This window comes from Prosopis cineraria, unplaced genomic scaffold (genome assembly GCF_029017545.1).
Source record: "Prosopis cineraria cultivar Desert tree isolate PC_DT_omini unplaced genomic scaffold, ASM2901754v1 PC1521, whole genome shotgun sequence".
Taxonomy (NCBI): Eukaryota; Viridiplantae; Streptophyta; class Magnoliopsida; order Fabales; family Fabaceae; genus Prosopis; species Prosopis cineraria.
Window position 1 is genome coordinate 1 of NW_026556846.1, and position 17,658 is coordinate 17,658.

At 30.2% G+C, this 17,658-nt stretch overlaps 2 protein-coding genes across 6 annotated transcripts; one reads left to right on the top strand and one right to left on the bottom strand.

Annotated features, from left to right (window-relative positions):
* The first annotated feature begins 3,776 nt into the window (after nt 1-3,776).
* On the top strand, nt 3,777-8,355 carry LOC129300292 (derlin-2.2-like). The gene is made up of 6 exons (XM_054938854.1): nt 3,777-3,994; nt 4,481-4,580; nt 6,710-6,924; nt 7,024-7,107; nt 7,676-7,729; nt 7,828-8,355. Exons 1-6 carry the CDS (start codon nt 3,896-3,898, stop codon nt 8,008-8,010), a joined length of 735 nt encoding a protein of 244 aa, XP_054794829.1. The 5' UTR covers nt 3,777-3,895; the 3' UTR covers nt 8,011-8,355.
* A 1,297-nt stretch (nt 8,356-9,652) lies between these two features.
* LOC129300294 (tobamovirus multiplication protein 1-like) lies at nt 9,653-15,745 on the bottom strand. Of its 5 annotated transcripts, none has more exons than XR_008590734.1 (12): nt 15,427-15,745; nt 14,486-14,576; nt 14,345-14,397; nt 14,133-14,225; nt 13,875-13,946; nt 13,137-13,209; nt 12,939-12,984; nt 12,750-12,813; nt 11,966-12,019; nt 10,536-10,699; nt 10,384-10,461; nt 10,237-10,298 (listed from the first exon to the last, which is right to left on the bottom strand). XR_008590734.1 is itself a non-coding variant. In XM_054938857.1 (11 exons), the coding sequence occupies exons 1-11, from the start codon at nt 15,580-15,582 to the stop codon at nt 10,206-10,208; spliced, it is 873 nt and encodes a 290-aa protein (XP_054794832.1). In that variant the 5' UTR covers nt 15,583-15,745; the 3' UTR covers nt 9,653-10,205. The 5 variants fall into 5 exon arrangements, 3 of the variants coding, with proteins under 3 accessions (XP_054794832.1, XP_054794834.1, XP_054794833.1); XR_008590735.1 differs by having other exon boundaries at nt 10,536-10,713; XM_054938857.1 differs by lacking the exon at nt 10,536-10,699 and having other exon boundaries at nt 9,653-10,298.
* Nucleotides 15,746-17,658: the final 1,913 nt, after the last annotated feature.

A 17,658-nucleotide genomic window follows, 5' to 3' on the forward strand; every position in this document is an offset into this window, starting at 1 on the left:
ATCCTCTAAATATATTTTTACCAAATGTAAACTGAATACTAAATATACACTGAATTTAGATGCATTGAACTCTTTTGTTCTATTGAATATATTGCAAAAAAAATTGTAAATTATCGAAGGTTTGTAAAATTAACCGGGCCATTAAATGATAAAATATTGGCGATTTGTTTTTTTTTTCCCCAACAGGATGAATTGTAGTTTTTCAAACTATATTCAACCTAATATTAAGTAAATATATTTAATTATTATTTTTTTAAATTTGGGGTTTTGTAAACTTTTTAACTTTTATATTTTTACCTTACAATTATCTGGTTCTGTAATGATATTAATAACACGAAAGCAATTATGTAAAAGCAGTAGAGAATCTCTCAATACTTTCTCTTCGCATGACTCTCTCCAATGCGTCCCCCTTCATTCGTTCATTTAATTGGCAATTTTGATTTGATGTGAAAAATTTATGATCGCATCATTAAGCCAAATATATTATTCATCTAACTGCTATAAAAAAATATATATTATGATCTCGTTTTTAAGAAAATTCTAATGATGATAATGAATGTGCAACCAACAAATCAAATAGAAAATAGACAATTAAGTTGTGAATATTATGTATCAAGGAATATATGAAAATTAAATATTATGAGGATTTTTTCCAAAACATTGTATTATACTAAATTCAAAGTTGACTACCAAGGAGCATAACACGACTAGTAAAGAATTATGCTAACTTAATCATTAGTTTTGAATTCAAATCTTAAATGTGTAACTATATAAATATTTCTATAAATATGAAAGTTTAAAATATAAATATTAAAATATTAAATTAGATATAAATAAAGTAACTTTAATACTAAATATGAAGTTTTTTCCTTTGAAACCTATTAATATAAAATGAAATTCGGGTAACCTATTTGTGGTTAATTTTCTTACTTGAAACTCATAGGTAATTTCCCAAAAAATAGTTCTTCGACAATTAAAAAAAATGAGTTGATTATCATTTACCATTATTGTTATTTTTTTTATTTTTTATACATGGCTTGTTTCTCAATCTTTTAGTGGCTACAGAAAACAGTGCATGCATATATAAATTATGTATTATACATGCTCTATCTGCTTAAAAAATATAAGACATCTTTAATTAAATCTTACCCTCTAATAAAGTAATTATCTACCTTCAAATTAACTCTATCTTTTTATATTTACCTTTATTAAACATCCTATAAAAAAATATAAGTTATTTATTAATAGGAACACTTTGAAAAAAGACAATGATTACACCTCGAAAGACTTAAAATATTTTATATTTTTTTTATCTAACTTTTTAAAAATATTTTATATTTTTTAATGGAGGGATTATATCAATAATAGTTTATGCTAGTTAGAAAAGGTCTTAAAATCTTGTTTGATTCTACCTAAAATGTGTTTTCAAACATTTGTTTTCATGTAACATAAAAAGATTGCATTCACCATTTGTCTATTTAACAAGTCAGAGAACATGCATCTCAATCCTCACTTGTTCGTTGTACAAACCAATGAACATACATCCAAAACATAATCAATGTGCATTCTTGTGGGGATCAACCACCATTTGTCATTTAAATTACATGTTGAATGAAAAAGAATACATTTTATAAACATACATATTCATGAACCATTGAATAATGAAGAATCAACAAAACCTTTGAAGTTGTTAAATTGTTCAAGAGTTGCCATGCATAGATGCCTAAGCCTATGGAATAAAATCCTAGTTGAGTCTTTACCAAAATGCAATTGAACAGCTCATGTAGGTTGATGGCTTTCATACCAAGTCATAATTTTTTGATCACATTTGAAAAATAATTAATCACTTTTGAGGCTCGATCGAATTAAATTATAAAATTAATCAATTCTATAATGTGATAAAAAGTTTGAAAAGGAGACTTAAGTTGATTTACTTGTATAATCAAATGCCAAATACTTGAGGTTTTTTTCCCTCTTAATAAAAAAAGTCAAGTATTTAAAATTTGATTGATACAAGTAAATTGACAAAAGTTTTGTCCCTTCAAACAAACACACCCCTACACACCCTATATTTTACATCTCGTATGTATTTTGTTTTTTATTTTTTAAATGATAACTTTTTTGCTATCTTTATCAATTTCATTTTCATTTCTTATCATTACTCTCTTTAATGCTCCTTAATGTTATTTTTTTTGTTGTTTCTAGGTTGGAAAACATTTTATTTTATATAATTTAAGTTACTTTTCATTGAATTTTACATTATCTTTATTTTTATTTAAAACTTTAATTAATTATACATAACTAAAAATATACTTATCTTATCACAACTGGAGACCACAATATATCACTACATGGAATACTGCCTTCTTTCAATTCAGGGTTGGTCCAGTTTTTACTAGTTTGATTTTAACAACTAACAAGTAAAATATAAATTTAAAGATTTTAAATATATGGTCTAGGAGAATTGTGTAGAATTAAAATATATCTTTTTTCAATTCAACTAAATTTATTTGGAATGGTTTATCTTCTTCATGATAAGTGAATTTTAATATGATAATTAAATTAATAATAATTTATTATATTTTTTGACCAAAATAATAATTTATTATAGAAAAATAATATATATAAAAGATATACATGTGTTGATTTAATTGAAAACAAATACATTAAATATATAAAGCTGAATATATAAGGTTTTCCTTTTATATTATACTCTCTCTGTTAAAAATATAAATTATTTTTAATCGAATCTCATTCTTCAATAAATTACTTACTCTGGTTAAAAATTATAAAGCATTTTTAACCGAATCTTACCTCTAATAAAGTAATTACCTATTTTCTAATTAACTCTATCTTTTTATATTTATTTTTATTAAACATTTTATAATAAATACAAAATCATTATCAATAGGGGCACTTTTAAAAAAACTAATAATTACACCTTGAAAGACTAAAAATATCTTACATTTTTTAAAATTTAACTTCTCAAAAAATATTTTACATTTTTGAACAAAGAGAGTAATTGTTAAAATCATATGTATTTATTTACTTTTATTTAATATGATATTTTATTTTAAAATAAATAAAAAATGAGTTACTAATGATATTTTTAAAAATAAAGATTAATTAAGCTTTTAAATATTAAAAATATCTTATATTTTTTAACATCTAAATCTCAGAACTTTATGCATGCCAAATCCTTCCTAACCAGACTAGTTATCAAATATTTTTATACAATATTGCTAAATGCTAATTATACATTTATACATTTAATTGTATTGAATTGAATTAAGTTAGGGCCAGTTTGTTTTAGTTTATTTTATACAAAAAGTCACTTATTTTTTTTAAAATTATTTTATAAGCTTTTATAATATCTGTTTAAACTTTTAAAAATAATTAAAATTTTAAAAAATATATTTTTAATTTTTTAAAAAATTACTTTGAGTATCTTTTAAAAATAATTTAATACGATTTATAAAAGAAATTGTTTTAAAGAAACAGTATATATTAACATATCATGAAATTTTAAATTTTAAAATAATTAAAAAAGATATCATAAAATTAATAATAATTAACTGATCATTACTTGTTATTATAACTAAACATATCTTATTATTTTTACAAAATAAATTTATTTTTATACAATTTTTAAACTACTTAAAATTACTTATTACTCCTAAAGTTTGAAGGCACTGTTTAGTGTAAATATTAATTAACACATGCCCATTTTAATTGGTTCGTGACAATCACTCTCTCTGGGATTCGCCACGCTAGTGTCATTCCTCGTGCAAAGTCATCTTCCTCTCTGCTCCTCGTCCTGCTAGAGTTTCTCGGCTGTTCTCAGTCTCGTCGTCTTGTTTCCTAGTTTCCTCATTCATCTTCTTCTGATTCAGCAATGGCTCAAGCTGTTGAAGAATGGTATAAGCAGATGCCCATCATTACGCGCTCCTATGTCACAGCTGCAATTGTTACCACCATCGGCTGTTCCCTTGATGTATACTCTCTTCTCTCCCTTTTTATTGATTTAAATTTGCTTTTTTTGTTTTACTTTATGATTTTGTTAGTTCTTCTCAAACACTGGCGATAAATCTTTTTAACTCAAAACTATCCAAAGATTATTTCAGCTGGTATGGGTTATCTTTGCAACTTAGGTTCAGTTTGTGGGATTGAAATATTTGGAATATCAGTTCAAGAAGGGAGTGCAACGGACAGTCGGTGGGATAATCTTGATCGTGTAAAAGAGTGAAAAGATTTATTGGGTTATTGTAGTTTTCGTCTTTAATCATGGTGCTTCTCTGGCTCTCTTGAGAAAGAAACGTGTTACGATTGGGTTGATTTCAGTTCCTTTTGGTTTCGCTAATATCTGGGGAAATTTTGTTCCCCTTTTTTAATGGTTGACATTGGTTGTTCAAACTTATCGTTTCCAACTTTATTCAAGGGACTATTTCGTTGAGTAATGATTCTTGTTATGGCTTTGCAGATAATTTCTCCGTATCATTTGTACTTGAACCCTAAACTGGTGGTCAAGCATTATCAATTCTGGCGTCTCATCACCAATTTCTTCTACTTCCGTAGAATGGGTAATGCCTTCAATTCCCCTTGACAAAATTGTTGATTGACATTAGTTCACTGCTCTGAACCCTCAACTGTTAGTTCATAGCGACTTCCTTTACTGCTCTGATTTGGCAGCGTTTTAATGTTCTTCTATCAAAATCTTGTACGTACAATTGAAGACTCCTGGTGCTGCCACATGCGTAGATTGTAATAATGGATAGCTCTACGAGGGCTCCTTAATGCTATATATGACAAAGCTTTTGCTACATTTAAAATATTGATTCTGAAAGACAACAACAAAACAATATTTTAAAAACAAGTACAATTAGGAAAAATTGTAATCACACGTATAGTTGATTTTATTGTTACAAACTACAATATAATTATGAGAAGATGAATGGCGTAAGAGAGAGGGTGAAGACAGACAGGAGAATCTGAAGAGAAGTAGCAACTGGCAACCACAGGGTTTCCAGATGTCCTTCATTGAAGCAGAGTGCTGATTACTGTCTCTGAACAGAATTGAAGGCTGTGCAGTTGCAATTTGCCTGCAGAGTTATCAGATTTTGAAATGCCATTCCATTTTCCATATTTTGCAACTGTAGATAGCAGTTTTCACAGAGGTTGCTTTAATGCATTTGGTGCTTACTGTGCCACCAAAGTTGCTATGCTACACATGTACTGATAACTATTTCTAAGCACTATGTTTCACTGTTAGTAACAATCACCACACCTGTGGAACTCATCTTTCTTTACACCTTGTGAGGCTCATCGACTTACTTTCTTTACACCTTTTTTGAGCTTGCTATGCTACACCTTTGTGATCAATGATTATACATCAGTTCTGGTTAGGGAGGGTATTTAGGAAAGTTGTGGTCATCTAAACATCATGAATGTAATTATTTTGCCATTGTTGACTAAAATAATAAAATAAAATTTAATATTTGAGTTGGGAAATGGTGCATGAAAGAAATTGTCCATACCTTGGTCCTTAACGTAAGTATGGTCGGTTTATAGGTATGAATGAATCAAATTTGGCACTTAACATAGTGTGTGAGCCGTATTTATTTTGTGTGACTATGATACAGAATTACCACGGGAGGCACCTGTGAACCACGAGAGGCACCTGTGAGGAGAGTAGAATAGATGACTTTGAGCCATATCAAGTAGGGTAGAAAAAGGTTAAAGAGAACACTTTTGGAAGTTGTTGAGTAAGACTTTTTAGTTAACAATATTTCTAAAAGCTTAATAAATGATAGAGTATAATAGCGTCATATAATTCATGTAGCTGACCCCACCTAGTGGGATAAGGCTTGTTGTTGTTGTTAAGTGTGAGATAGAATTGCGATTCTGCATGAAAGAGAAAATAGAGAAGAAGAGGAGAGATTGGAGAGAAAAACAGAGAAGAGAGAAGAATAGAGAGATTGAGAGAAAGAGAAATAGAGTGACAAGACGATTCATTGAATAATATGCAAATTGTATTGATGACTTAGCATAGGATCTACAATGAGATCACAACTATTTATAGGCTTCTAATATGGCTCTCTCTCTCTCTCTCTTAACTAACCTAATGGCTAGTTCCTAACAACTAACCAAGTCTCAATTACAATTACATAACGGAGTGGGGAGTGAATTATTTTTTGGTCATAATATAAGAGGGTTGGCCTTGGATTTTACTTTCAAGAAGTTAACCTACTTGATTAGGGTGATGACCTTTCATAGTCTTGTTAGAAGGCAGAAACTGAGGAATGATTTTATGGCATTTCTAACTGTCTATTGGACTTAGTCCTTATTTTGGTTTTATCTCACATGTCCATGTAACACCTTTCAGGCATGATATTCTTTCTTAAAATCATTGACAAAAGCTTGAACTGATGGTCAAAGTAATGTATATATTAGTCACGAATCTCTTAATTTGAATGCATGTATAGCATGGTTCTCACAGTCCTCTCATTGTCTTTTCCTAATGGTGTTTTCTATCCACGGGCTGGTTTGTTAGCTGCTTAGATGTATAGATAGCTTGCCTGCACTTAAAAATTGAGACATGTTCCCTTTACTGATGTGTTCCTTTATTTGTTTGTTTATTCATGTTAGTTGATATCTAGTTTGAAGTTTGTGAAATTACTCTCTAACATAACTTTTGACATGGTATTGGCAGACTTGGATTTTTTGTTTCATATGTTCTTTCTTGCTCGGTACTGCAAACTTCTAGAGGAGAATTCCTTCAGGGGGAGGACAGCTGATTTCTTTTACATGCTCTTATTTGGGGCTACTTTATTGACTGGGATTGTTTTTGTTGGAGGGATGATACCATACATCTCAGAGTCATTTGCAAAAATTATGTTCCTTAGCAATTCATTAACATTCATGATGGTCAGTTATGTTTCCATTGATGTTTTGTTGTTAAAACTTCATGTTTGAATTTAAATTGTCTCAGTGTTATAAAAAGACTTGACATTTTGTATTGTCCAGGTTTATGTATGGAGCAAACAAAATCCCTTCATCCACATGAGCTTTCTTGGCCTTTTTACATTCACAGCAGCTTACCTTCCTTGGGTGAGTAAGAGCTTGTGTTATACCTTAGGCTCTTCTCAATTTTGAGCAGGGAAATAACGGTCATTTTGGGCAAATTTAGACTGGTCAAGATGATATAGATGTTTAGATCTATTGAGAAATAACTCAGAAAAATCCCATGCAAGAATGCACAGGATTGAAGAGTATTTTAGAATTTGTATTTATACTGTGAATGAATTGTAGAATGGATTTGGTTTTTGTATATAACAAGACCCACTTGCGCAGTTTTATACTGCACAGTATGTAACCACTTAAAAAGAAATGCTCATGAATTGAGGCATATAGTTATTTTACAGTAGTTTTGATTGTAATATTATATATAAATGATGATTTTTAATCTGAATTTGAGGGGGAAAATTTAAACCTTTTAGATAAAATGGATGACTGAAATTCCCTTCAAATGATTTTCAAAAGACCATATATAGAGAGAATCCGGACTTCCAGATTATATGATTGAAAAGTAACCCTTAAACTGAGTTTATGCTTTGTACTTGGTATTGATTTTCTTCATTTCTTGTTTAATTTGATCTTTTTTATTGTATGAATGTAGGTTCTCTTGGGATTCTCTGTCCTTGTGGGTGCAAGTGCTTGGGTGGATCTTCTGGTATGTGTCTTTGCTCAAGTAACACATTATTTTGGTATTGCATCAATCATTTTTTTATGTGCTGGATGGCTTTTGTTAAAGTTGAAAACATGCTTCAGGGAATGATTGCTGGTCATGCATACTATTTTCTTGAAGATGTCTATCCTCGGATGACCGGCCGGCGGCCCCTAAAAACTCCGTCATTCATCAAAGCACTATTTGCAGATGAGCCTGTTGTCATGGCCCGGCCAGGAAATATTAGATTTGCTCCGCCACAAGCGGAAGCCCCTCACCGTGATTGATATGGATATTTGCAGATGAAGCCACACACTTGAGGGGTTTGAGAAACCCCATTTTCTGGGGATCTAACCTTCCTGTGCCTGTGCATTGTGTATAAAATATCACATAGATGTCTATTAGAACAGTTACTAGCCTAAATGTGATGAGTTTTCTTCTCCAACCTTTTTAGAATTTAGAAAGAAGTGGTACAAGTCTTGTGGTTTTTTGGGGTGTTCTTTTTACCAGGTTTATTTTCTAACTTTCTCTCCTATGCTTAAGGTTATAGTTGGGGCCAAACTTTTTTTAAAAAAAAAAAAAAGTTTGTCATGAAGTTTATTTATGAAATTACTTCACTGTTGTATTTGACTTGCTAAAAGTGTCACGGCATGATAATTTGAAAAACATTATGACTTGGTTTTGTTCTTATTTTTTGCTTTCAAAAACCTATTTTGTAAGCTAATTTTTAAAAATTGTTTTTCAAAATAAAATGAAATGAAAATTCTCTTGATTATGTTGATTTGAAAATAATTTTAAAGCTACAAAAAGTCAATAGTGGTAGTGGCCAGTGATTAACGATTATGGTATATGAGAATGGTTGATCATAACCTTTTTTTTTTTTTTTTTGCCAAATGATTGATCATAGCTGAAGATAATTAAAAGTCAAATGTAGCGTGTTTCCAAAATAAAAAACAAAAACAACTACAAGTCATTTTCCTTTTTTGTTCTTAAAAAATAAAAACAGTTTGGAAAACATTTAAAGTCAAAACACTTATCTAAATGATTTTTCTTTTGTTTTTAAAAACAGAAAATAGTTTTTTAAAACAGAAAACAAATCCTAATATCTTAGTCCATTGCAGTGTTAGGAAATTGTTGATATGGCAAACAAAATGTCAACATGGAAGGCACATAGGCCTTGACATGTTGAGATTGAGACATACTTATGAACCTCCTAATATATATATATACACACATATATAAATATTTACCAAGTGTATGTTTGGTTTTTAATTTATTAAAAAATTAATTGATAATTATTGTTTATTATAATGAAATTTATGTTTAATTATATTTTTAAAAAAATCATTTTAGAAAGTTATTTTAAAATTCTCGTGATGAACTTTACTATTAAAAATAATTGAAAGCTGTTTAAAAGCTAAGGGTAATTATAATTACAACAAATTTCAAGAGAACACAACAAAATTGCAGACAAGCTGGCAAAGGAAGGTCTGAATACCTCTTCTATGACACGGCTCGACCCTCCTTGAATCCAGCCGTCCATTATTCAACTTTCTCCTGGCCTTAGCCCATCTCTTGTATAATTTTTTTTTTTAAATACTCAGATTAATTTTTTTTTGGCATAATAACTCGAATCAATTTTTGGCGAATTGACTTTTAGAAACATTTCAAATCGACTTGTAGAAAGTAACCCAAATCGACTCGTAGAAAGTAACCCAAATCGACTCCCAAGAGGCTTGGTCAAAGCATAATTGGCAACGGCGTAGCATTCACACATCGATTAGTCTCATTGTAGTTATGGCCGCAGGGGGCATGAGAGCTATTGGCAGTCAGGATTCTGTTTAGACGACCGTTACCTGATCTTTTTTTTTTTATAAGGGAAAATTTCAGTCTAAACCCCTTACCAAACATGATAAAAATACGATAATATTATTCAAGTAACTCAACTTTTGATCTATATACTTTTTGGAGTCATCGTTCCAAAAAATGTTTAGTAGGTACAAGCCACCAAACATCAAAATAAGTATACATTATTACAGCATATAAATTAGGGCTACAATTCAACTATAAAAGGGTTGAGATTGAAAAGTAAGCAAAGTAAAAAGTATACACAAATTTTGAGCGACCATAAATGTAGAACACCTACAAAGATAAAATTGAAAATTTGAGGGGTTATAGTACCCCCCCCTTCCTCTACCTATGATCTAAAACTGCATGAAATTTTCTATTTCCTAAACCCTCTCAACAAACCCCTCTTTCCTCAAATTTAAAAAGGGGAAAAACGATTAATAACTGCTCGCGCCTAGAAAAATAAATCCAAATTATCAGTCTCAAGAAGTAGCTTCTGTGTTTCCCAGGGGTTGACATATCTGGTGGACTATTGCTTCTCTGAATCTGCCGAACTTCAATAGCATCCAACTAGAGAACCAGCACAATCATGGCCAATGGCAAAGACTAAACAAAAATCCCAAAAGCACTGTTGTTACTGGACAAGATGATACCGAACTGATATCCTCTTTGGGGGTAATGTGCGCAGGATGAAAAGGACTAAAGCTGAAGGCATGATCTCAACTAGCTGTTTGAGAAGAAATATTCCCAGATGTCAATATAATTAAACCAAGATATAGAGGCAATTGACAGAGCAAAATTCTGCAGGTTACCATGTAGTAAATCAAGTTCAAAATTGGGTGATTCGGAACATCAAGTGATGCTTTTGAATCAAATGTACCAAGAAATATCTGCAAGAGTATTAAAGAAAAATTGATTAAGAAATATACTATAGGTCTATAATGCATGAAGTACAATAGCATACTTATTGATACTGTCAATTAACTTTAATCCTGCAGCTCTAGTTTCCATGACAGAGACTTCAAGCCTTAACCCTCCTTTTTCCCTATATTCCGTCTCCATCTAGCACTCTTTGCATTTGATCCCACCAATCTTGCCGATCAACAACGGTTCTGTTGGGTTCTTCCCCTTTTCAATAAACTCTAAACCCATTACCAAGATTTATTACCAGTGACTAGCAGTCATGATAAAACTAAGTGAAACAATATGAGGCAGGATTTTCCCATTAATGCAGCGCCACAATGGCTTCTTATGAACAAAATCCATTACATTCTTATTTTCAACATTAACTGCTAGACATCATATAATCCATTCGGTTTCTATTATAAGGCATATCTAATCACCTCACCAGAATTAATGAAAGGTGGTTAAGTCATTAATCTTGTCTGAAAAAAGAATAAGCTTTTAATTTTACTCATATTTAAATGAAAATATTCAAATTTGCATTACATTCTCTCTTATAATTAATAAGTTTAGATAGAGATAATATTGGAAAAACATAATTAATAACCCCCACAGAGTGCCTCATATTAAAGACCAAATAATCTTTCTAAAAAGCGTCTTATAATAAGGACTAAAGAGCAAGATTTTAAAAATCGGACTAACCACTAGTTCACGATTCATTTGTTGAACCGTAGTTGAACTGGTTGACATTAAATTACTATAATTTTAATTTATATATCACAATTAAATAAGAAATATGTGCAAATATTTATATTTTCAAAAAATATTAATTAATGTTTGGTAAAATGATATATTGTTGATGAATACATGATTAAATATTAATTATTCTTTCTTGTTCTTTGTTTTAATTAATTTTTTTTCAAAATTTTAATTCATTCATATCAATTTTTAAGGAAACCGGTCCGGTTTTTTCCGTTTTTGACCTATTTTTCCAGTCATTGACTAGTTTCCTTGTGGCCGGTTTTGAAAGGTTAACCGAATCGGATCAATAGCCGGTCTCTTGGTTCAACCAGTTGAACCAGCCAGTTCGGTCCAGTTTTTAAAACACTAAGAGAGAGTATACTTTTCAATTTCACTTGTTCTTGTGCATAAATTATGAAGGGACACACAATATGCTCATACATAGAACACAAAAACAGTCATGGTTTAAATTAAAATACTTTCATTTAGAATATATTAAATATTCACTATGCATACAAGCTATCATGCTAAATGTTGGTAGAAATGTTCGTGTTTCTAGCTTTGCTTTATTTGAGCATCCCAACTACTTGTAGCAAGAATAAGGGAGAAGATTACCAAAGCACAGATGGTGTAGTTCAAGAAGAAAACAATAAGAAATCTACACACGCGACGAATTAACATCTAAATGCTTAAGAAAAATTTCCATTAACATGATAATGATAATAACAATAATAAATAGTCAGTGGTTACCAAAAAGCATCGGATCAGAAAGCAGGTGAAACATATGGCTGTGACAGATCCAACCTGTAATACACAGCTTATGTTCTGTCAATACAACTAATAAATGATGAGACTGAATAAATGGGAAGCTTTTAACAGGTTCTTCTTAGTTCACAACTTCTTATTAATTTTTTTTTCTAAAGTAAATCTTCGTTCATAACTTCATGGTGCAATCCAAGATCCGTGAAGTTTTAACTTACTTTGTTGAAACGTAATGTAGCACAAATGATGCATGACAATGCTAACATAAAATCCATTCATTTTCATATCTTACTCCAATGTTCTGACAAAGAATAAATATGAATTTTTAAAGGAAAAGCTAGAGCTATTCTAATCTAGTTGATGGTTGAAGAGGTAATATGATGACAAATATGATTTTGTACTTTGCACATTTTGAAGCCAGCAAAAATTTCTGGCCCAAAAGAAAAAAGGAAAAAAAAAACGCCAGCAAAGAAATTTATCATGATCTCGACAAATTTCAGTTGTCAAACCTTTAACCTTGTACTTCCAAGTACTTGTACAACAATAAAAGATTTCTATTCTTTCCATTAATGGTAGAGATCAATAAAGAAGAATACTGGCAAAACTTAACATTGTATATTTTTGACATGCACATAACACCGTGCGAAGAAACTATGCCACATACAATGACCTTTAGCACACAACGAAATTCACAAGAAAAAGATTACATGAAAAATCATTTTTGCAGAGCAATTTCTATCAAATAGACCAACTGAGATGTAAATGCACATACCTCATGAAGCTTCCTCCTTCTCCCTCTAGATTCAATGGGGAAGTGCCTCAGCATGAGAAACAATCTATATATGTTCGATGCATATCAGACAAAATTGAAAAGCTGACCACAATAAGCATAATAACTAGCAAAGAAACTGTTACCAAGCTAATAAATCATAGCAATTCAAATAAAATGCATAAGCCTCACCTTCCTCCACAAAGCAAGAAGCCCAATGCAGCCATTAATGACACAACTGAATAAGAGAACGAATTTTCTTAAGAGATGTCTTTACGTAAGGCAACGCTTCATTTTAAAGTAGCAAAACTCAATCTCAAGCGTACAAAATACAAATAGGTGTAAAACATAAAGCACCTTATAACTGCTATTGAAAGAAGAAAAACTAACCAGCAAAAAATATATTTCCGATGTACTGCACAGCACTAATGTAATCTATCCAAAGATAAATCCAAATGCAAATCTGAAACCAAAGCGACACTTTAGTAAAATGGTTATATATGGACAGCATGATAAACAGCAGGCAAGCTCTTGTCATCTCTAGAAGCCATTGAGATTTATGCTGAATTTGACATCATCTTGCAGAAATGAAAAATAGATAAACCATAAATACCACTCAAAATAAAACTAAATTGCATATCTTGTATGTCACTGAAAGCCAACAAGCGATGGTTGAGCTTCACAGTCAAGAAGCACAAATTTCCTAGGAATTCATTGGTAAAGAAATTTTCAGATGCCAGAAAAACATCTTAAGACTGAATTTTCCCCTTAATATTATCTGCAACTTATTCACTCAAGCAAAGGTGATTGGAGAGTTGGAGGCAAGATCTGCTGTCAATAGTATTATAGCTTATAGGATAAGGTGTTTCTACACAGTGATGCTGTCCAACACCACATTAAAAAAATTTGATAATAAAGAGCATTTTTCCTTGAATAATAGAATATTCAGAAATGCAACATTTTAAGAATCCCTCAGAGTGCAAACCCAGAATATGATATGAACAAAAAGGAATAAGATGGAAACCAATTGAAAAGTGGATTAAGATGATTGTAAGAGAATTAAACAACTGGATACAGTTCTAATCAGCAAACAGAAAATGCTCTTACAGCATGATACAGGATAGATACCTCAATAAAATACACTGCACTGTTGATAGAAGCATAAACTATCCTGAGTTTATCAATTGGTAAATTCCTTGCCTGCTCAGTTTTGGAAAAAGTTAGAAATACTAAGACTAAACAAATGAAAAAAGACAAGGAATTTCCTTCCTCATATGGATAATTGCTTTTGAGAGTTGATTTTATTTAATTCGCTAAAGTAAGATCCTTGGTTGTCACAATTAAAATCAACAATTTTAAAGATGATAAGAAAGAACAAACACTTGCCTGACGATAAATTTCTGCCCAGAAAAGAACTAGAAGTGTATATGCTGAGAAAAAGAGTAGTCCTGGAAGATCCAATAGAACCAAAACTAGTACCTAAGCCAATATACACTCTGTATCAATATAAAAAAACTAAAAAACCTGTTGATCTTAGTAAAAAAAAAAAATTCCCTCTTCAACTTTGCAATTATAAAGAGCATAGGTGCAGTACTAACCTTTGGGTGTAAGATAAAAACTTGGTGGTGAAATCCAAATATCACTGCACGCACTGCAAAATGGAAATGCAAAAAGAGTAAGACGCCCAAAATTGCACACAACAATGAAAATATAGAAAGCATCAAGCCTCTCAACGTCACCTCCATTGACAATGAAGTTCATCAAATGAAAAACTTTTTGTGTTGTCCAACCATATTCAGGAACTCTTAATTCAATTCTTATCAATTGAATCTGCAGTATTTTGGAACCAGGAAGACAACATCAGGACGAGGATTCTTTTGGGACATAAAACACAATAGGAACAAAACAAATAGTGGGAAATAAACAACCGCTTGAAGTCCAGCACAGGGCGTTTGGCGCGATCAATGGGACAACATTTCCTTTGCATTGCCAAACAAAAAAAGAATATAATATCTTTTAGATATACACAATATCGTTACTTTACAGTAATTATCCTTGCATCGTCATCATTATTTTCTTTAATTGTACAAAAGACATTTCCCAAGAACGAAATCACTTTCAGTCAATTCCACTTTACTATCAAACCCTCCAAACGCACAAATTAAAAATAATTATTTAAAATTAGAAATTGTCGCGCTAAAGAAGTACTAGACAAGGCATCAAAAAGAAATTTTTGGACAAGGAAAAAAAAATTATCATCACCCATGAATTTCGTTTCGTAAATTAACCAAGAGATGAGCGCACCGAATAGCCACAAAGCTTTAATAATTAATTAAAATATAGCTCGCTTTTTTATGGCAAAAACAGTATTTTTCGGCCAATGTCAAAAACAGAGGTATGCTTACGAAGGTTGAACAGAATGTATAATGCTATATTTGTTAAAGGGCAATCACTCACGAAAAAGGTTTCCCAGCTTGAATTTGCTGGGAAAAAGAATCGAAACTCCAAGCTATAAAATAAATTGATTCAGAAAGCGCAATCGAAAATCAGAATGTGGACACAAAATCATTTTTCTGAAAGAGCTTAAGCAATTAATCACATAAGAATCACACGAGAAAGAAGATAAGCGGAAACTGCAGTGACAGTAGATCAGCAGTATAGGAAAGGAGCGGGGGGTGACCAGAGCAGCGGTGGAGACGAGTGCATAGCAACCGCAGAGAGAGAAGTAGACGGCGTTCTGCCAAACAGTGTTGTTGTTGATATCGTCCCACCAATTGGAGACGAGAAGAGGAGGAATCTGCTCGACGAACGTCGAGCTCAGAGGCAAATTCCTCATGCGAAGAAGCCAATTCGATTCAGGAACACGAGCAAGCCAAGTAGTAATTCACTCACACAGTCCCACTCTCAGTCCCTGAAGAATCACTAGGGATAGTGATCCTCAACAAACTTTTTGACCTGATTCTCCCACGGCTCTAACACAAAGGTTAGATCACATTCATTTCTTTCTTTTATCTTTTCAGAAAGTTTGCAGACAGCTTCTAATCAGTCTTAAATACACACACACACTTGTATTTTTTTTTTTTTTCATATTTTCAAAATTATTCTTTTTTTTTTTAATGAGCAAAATTTAGGTGCATTGGTTTTGAGTCACCTCAGCAGGCAAATATATTCGGTTTAATTAACCTGTTTTAACTTAGACCGGTTTTCTCGTAATTTTTTTATATTAATATATCAATAATCAATAATTAATCAATAATAGATATATAATATAAAATCCATATGATGGACCGTCCTACTTAAAAGTCATGAATATTTTATATTTTATCAAATTTAATGTGAGAGATGGTTACGTGTGTAGGATATTTTATACTCTCTTCAAATTATAAGATACTTTAAATAAAATTTTATATATTAATAAACTTTATTAAACACACTTAATAACTTTTTTTAAAATATAAATATAAATTTTAAAAAATATCCTCATTTAATATATTAAAAAGAGAGAGAGCTGGATAGAAATTAAATAGAGAGAAAAATGTAAATATTAAAATAAGTTTATTTAATAAAACATTAATCTTCTCAAAGTGTTTAATATTTTGAGACATCAAATGTTTTTCAAAAGAATCTTATAATTTTGAATGAGGTATTATTTTGTCAAATTTAATGTAACACATAATTACATGCATGGGATATTTTGTATAAGAAGTTGATGATTGATTATGATGATTAATATAGTTTAAAATTTATAACAAATTGTATTGTTTGTAAATTATAAATAATATAATTTTATTTTTCTATGTAATATATAATTGAATGTTTGAGTGGTTTATATAAAAATATAAAAAATAAATTTAACCAAAGAAAGCTTGATTTAATTCATTTTCTGTTGTTACTTAGGAGTTTGAGTTTCAGTAGGTGTTGTATAATGTATAATGGTTGCGCAGTGATTATCTCTATTCGCATTTAGTAGTTATCATGTATCATATGTTAAATTTAAATTATAATATAATTATAAATGAAAATTTGAATATTTTAAATTTTTTACTATAAAATTCTTCTGAAATTCAAAAGGTAACAGAAAAGGAAAAAGAAAGGTCATAATCCTAAAATATATTTTCACATTTTATATAATTTTTTTTTTCTAAATTCATGATAAATATTTTTTGGGTGAAAGATGATCCAACAGCGCCTCCATAAATTTTAAACAAAAAACAAGAAAAAGTAGGAGGAGATAACCTTTAAAAAATTTACTCCCTCCATTAAAAAATATAAAATATTTTTTAAATAATTAGATGTTAAAAAATATAATATATTTTAAATTTTTTAAGGTATAATTATTACCTTTTTTTTAATGTCCCTATTAATGAATGCCTTTATATTTATTATAAGGTATTTAATAGGATTAAATATAAAAAGATAAGATTAATTTAAAAATAATTAATTATTTTATTAAGAGATAAGTTTTGATTTAAAATATTTTATATTTTTAAATGAAAGGAATATTCATATTCCATAAATTATACCCTTGTTTTCGAATTATCAGTTTATAACTCCTAACTTTATCCCAGAAAAAATTATGACTCCTATTTTTTTTACTGCAGGAGAAAAATGCTAAAGAAAGAATGAGTGGACCCACATGACATGTGTTAGAATTTATGTTATGTTCAGATTCACGCAAATATAAATTTGGATTAAATCTCTTATTTGAATTCATAAAATTTTAAAATTTAGATTTAAATTTTATTTTACTTCTTTCATAGTTTGAAATTCTTTTCAAACTTTTATTATCTTAAATCTTTATATGCATATTTGAAATACTACCTAATATATATTAATAATCTTTGTTATTTAAATTATAAAAACAAAAAAAATTAAACACAATGACTTAAAATGCAAAATTTTAAATCTAAAT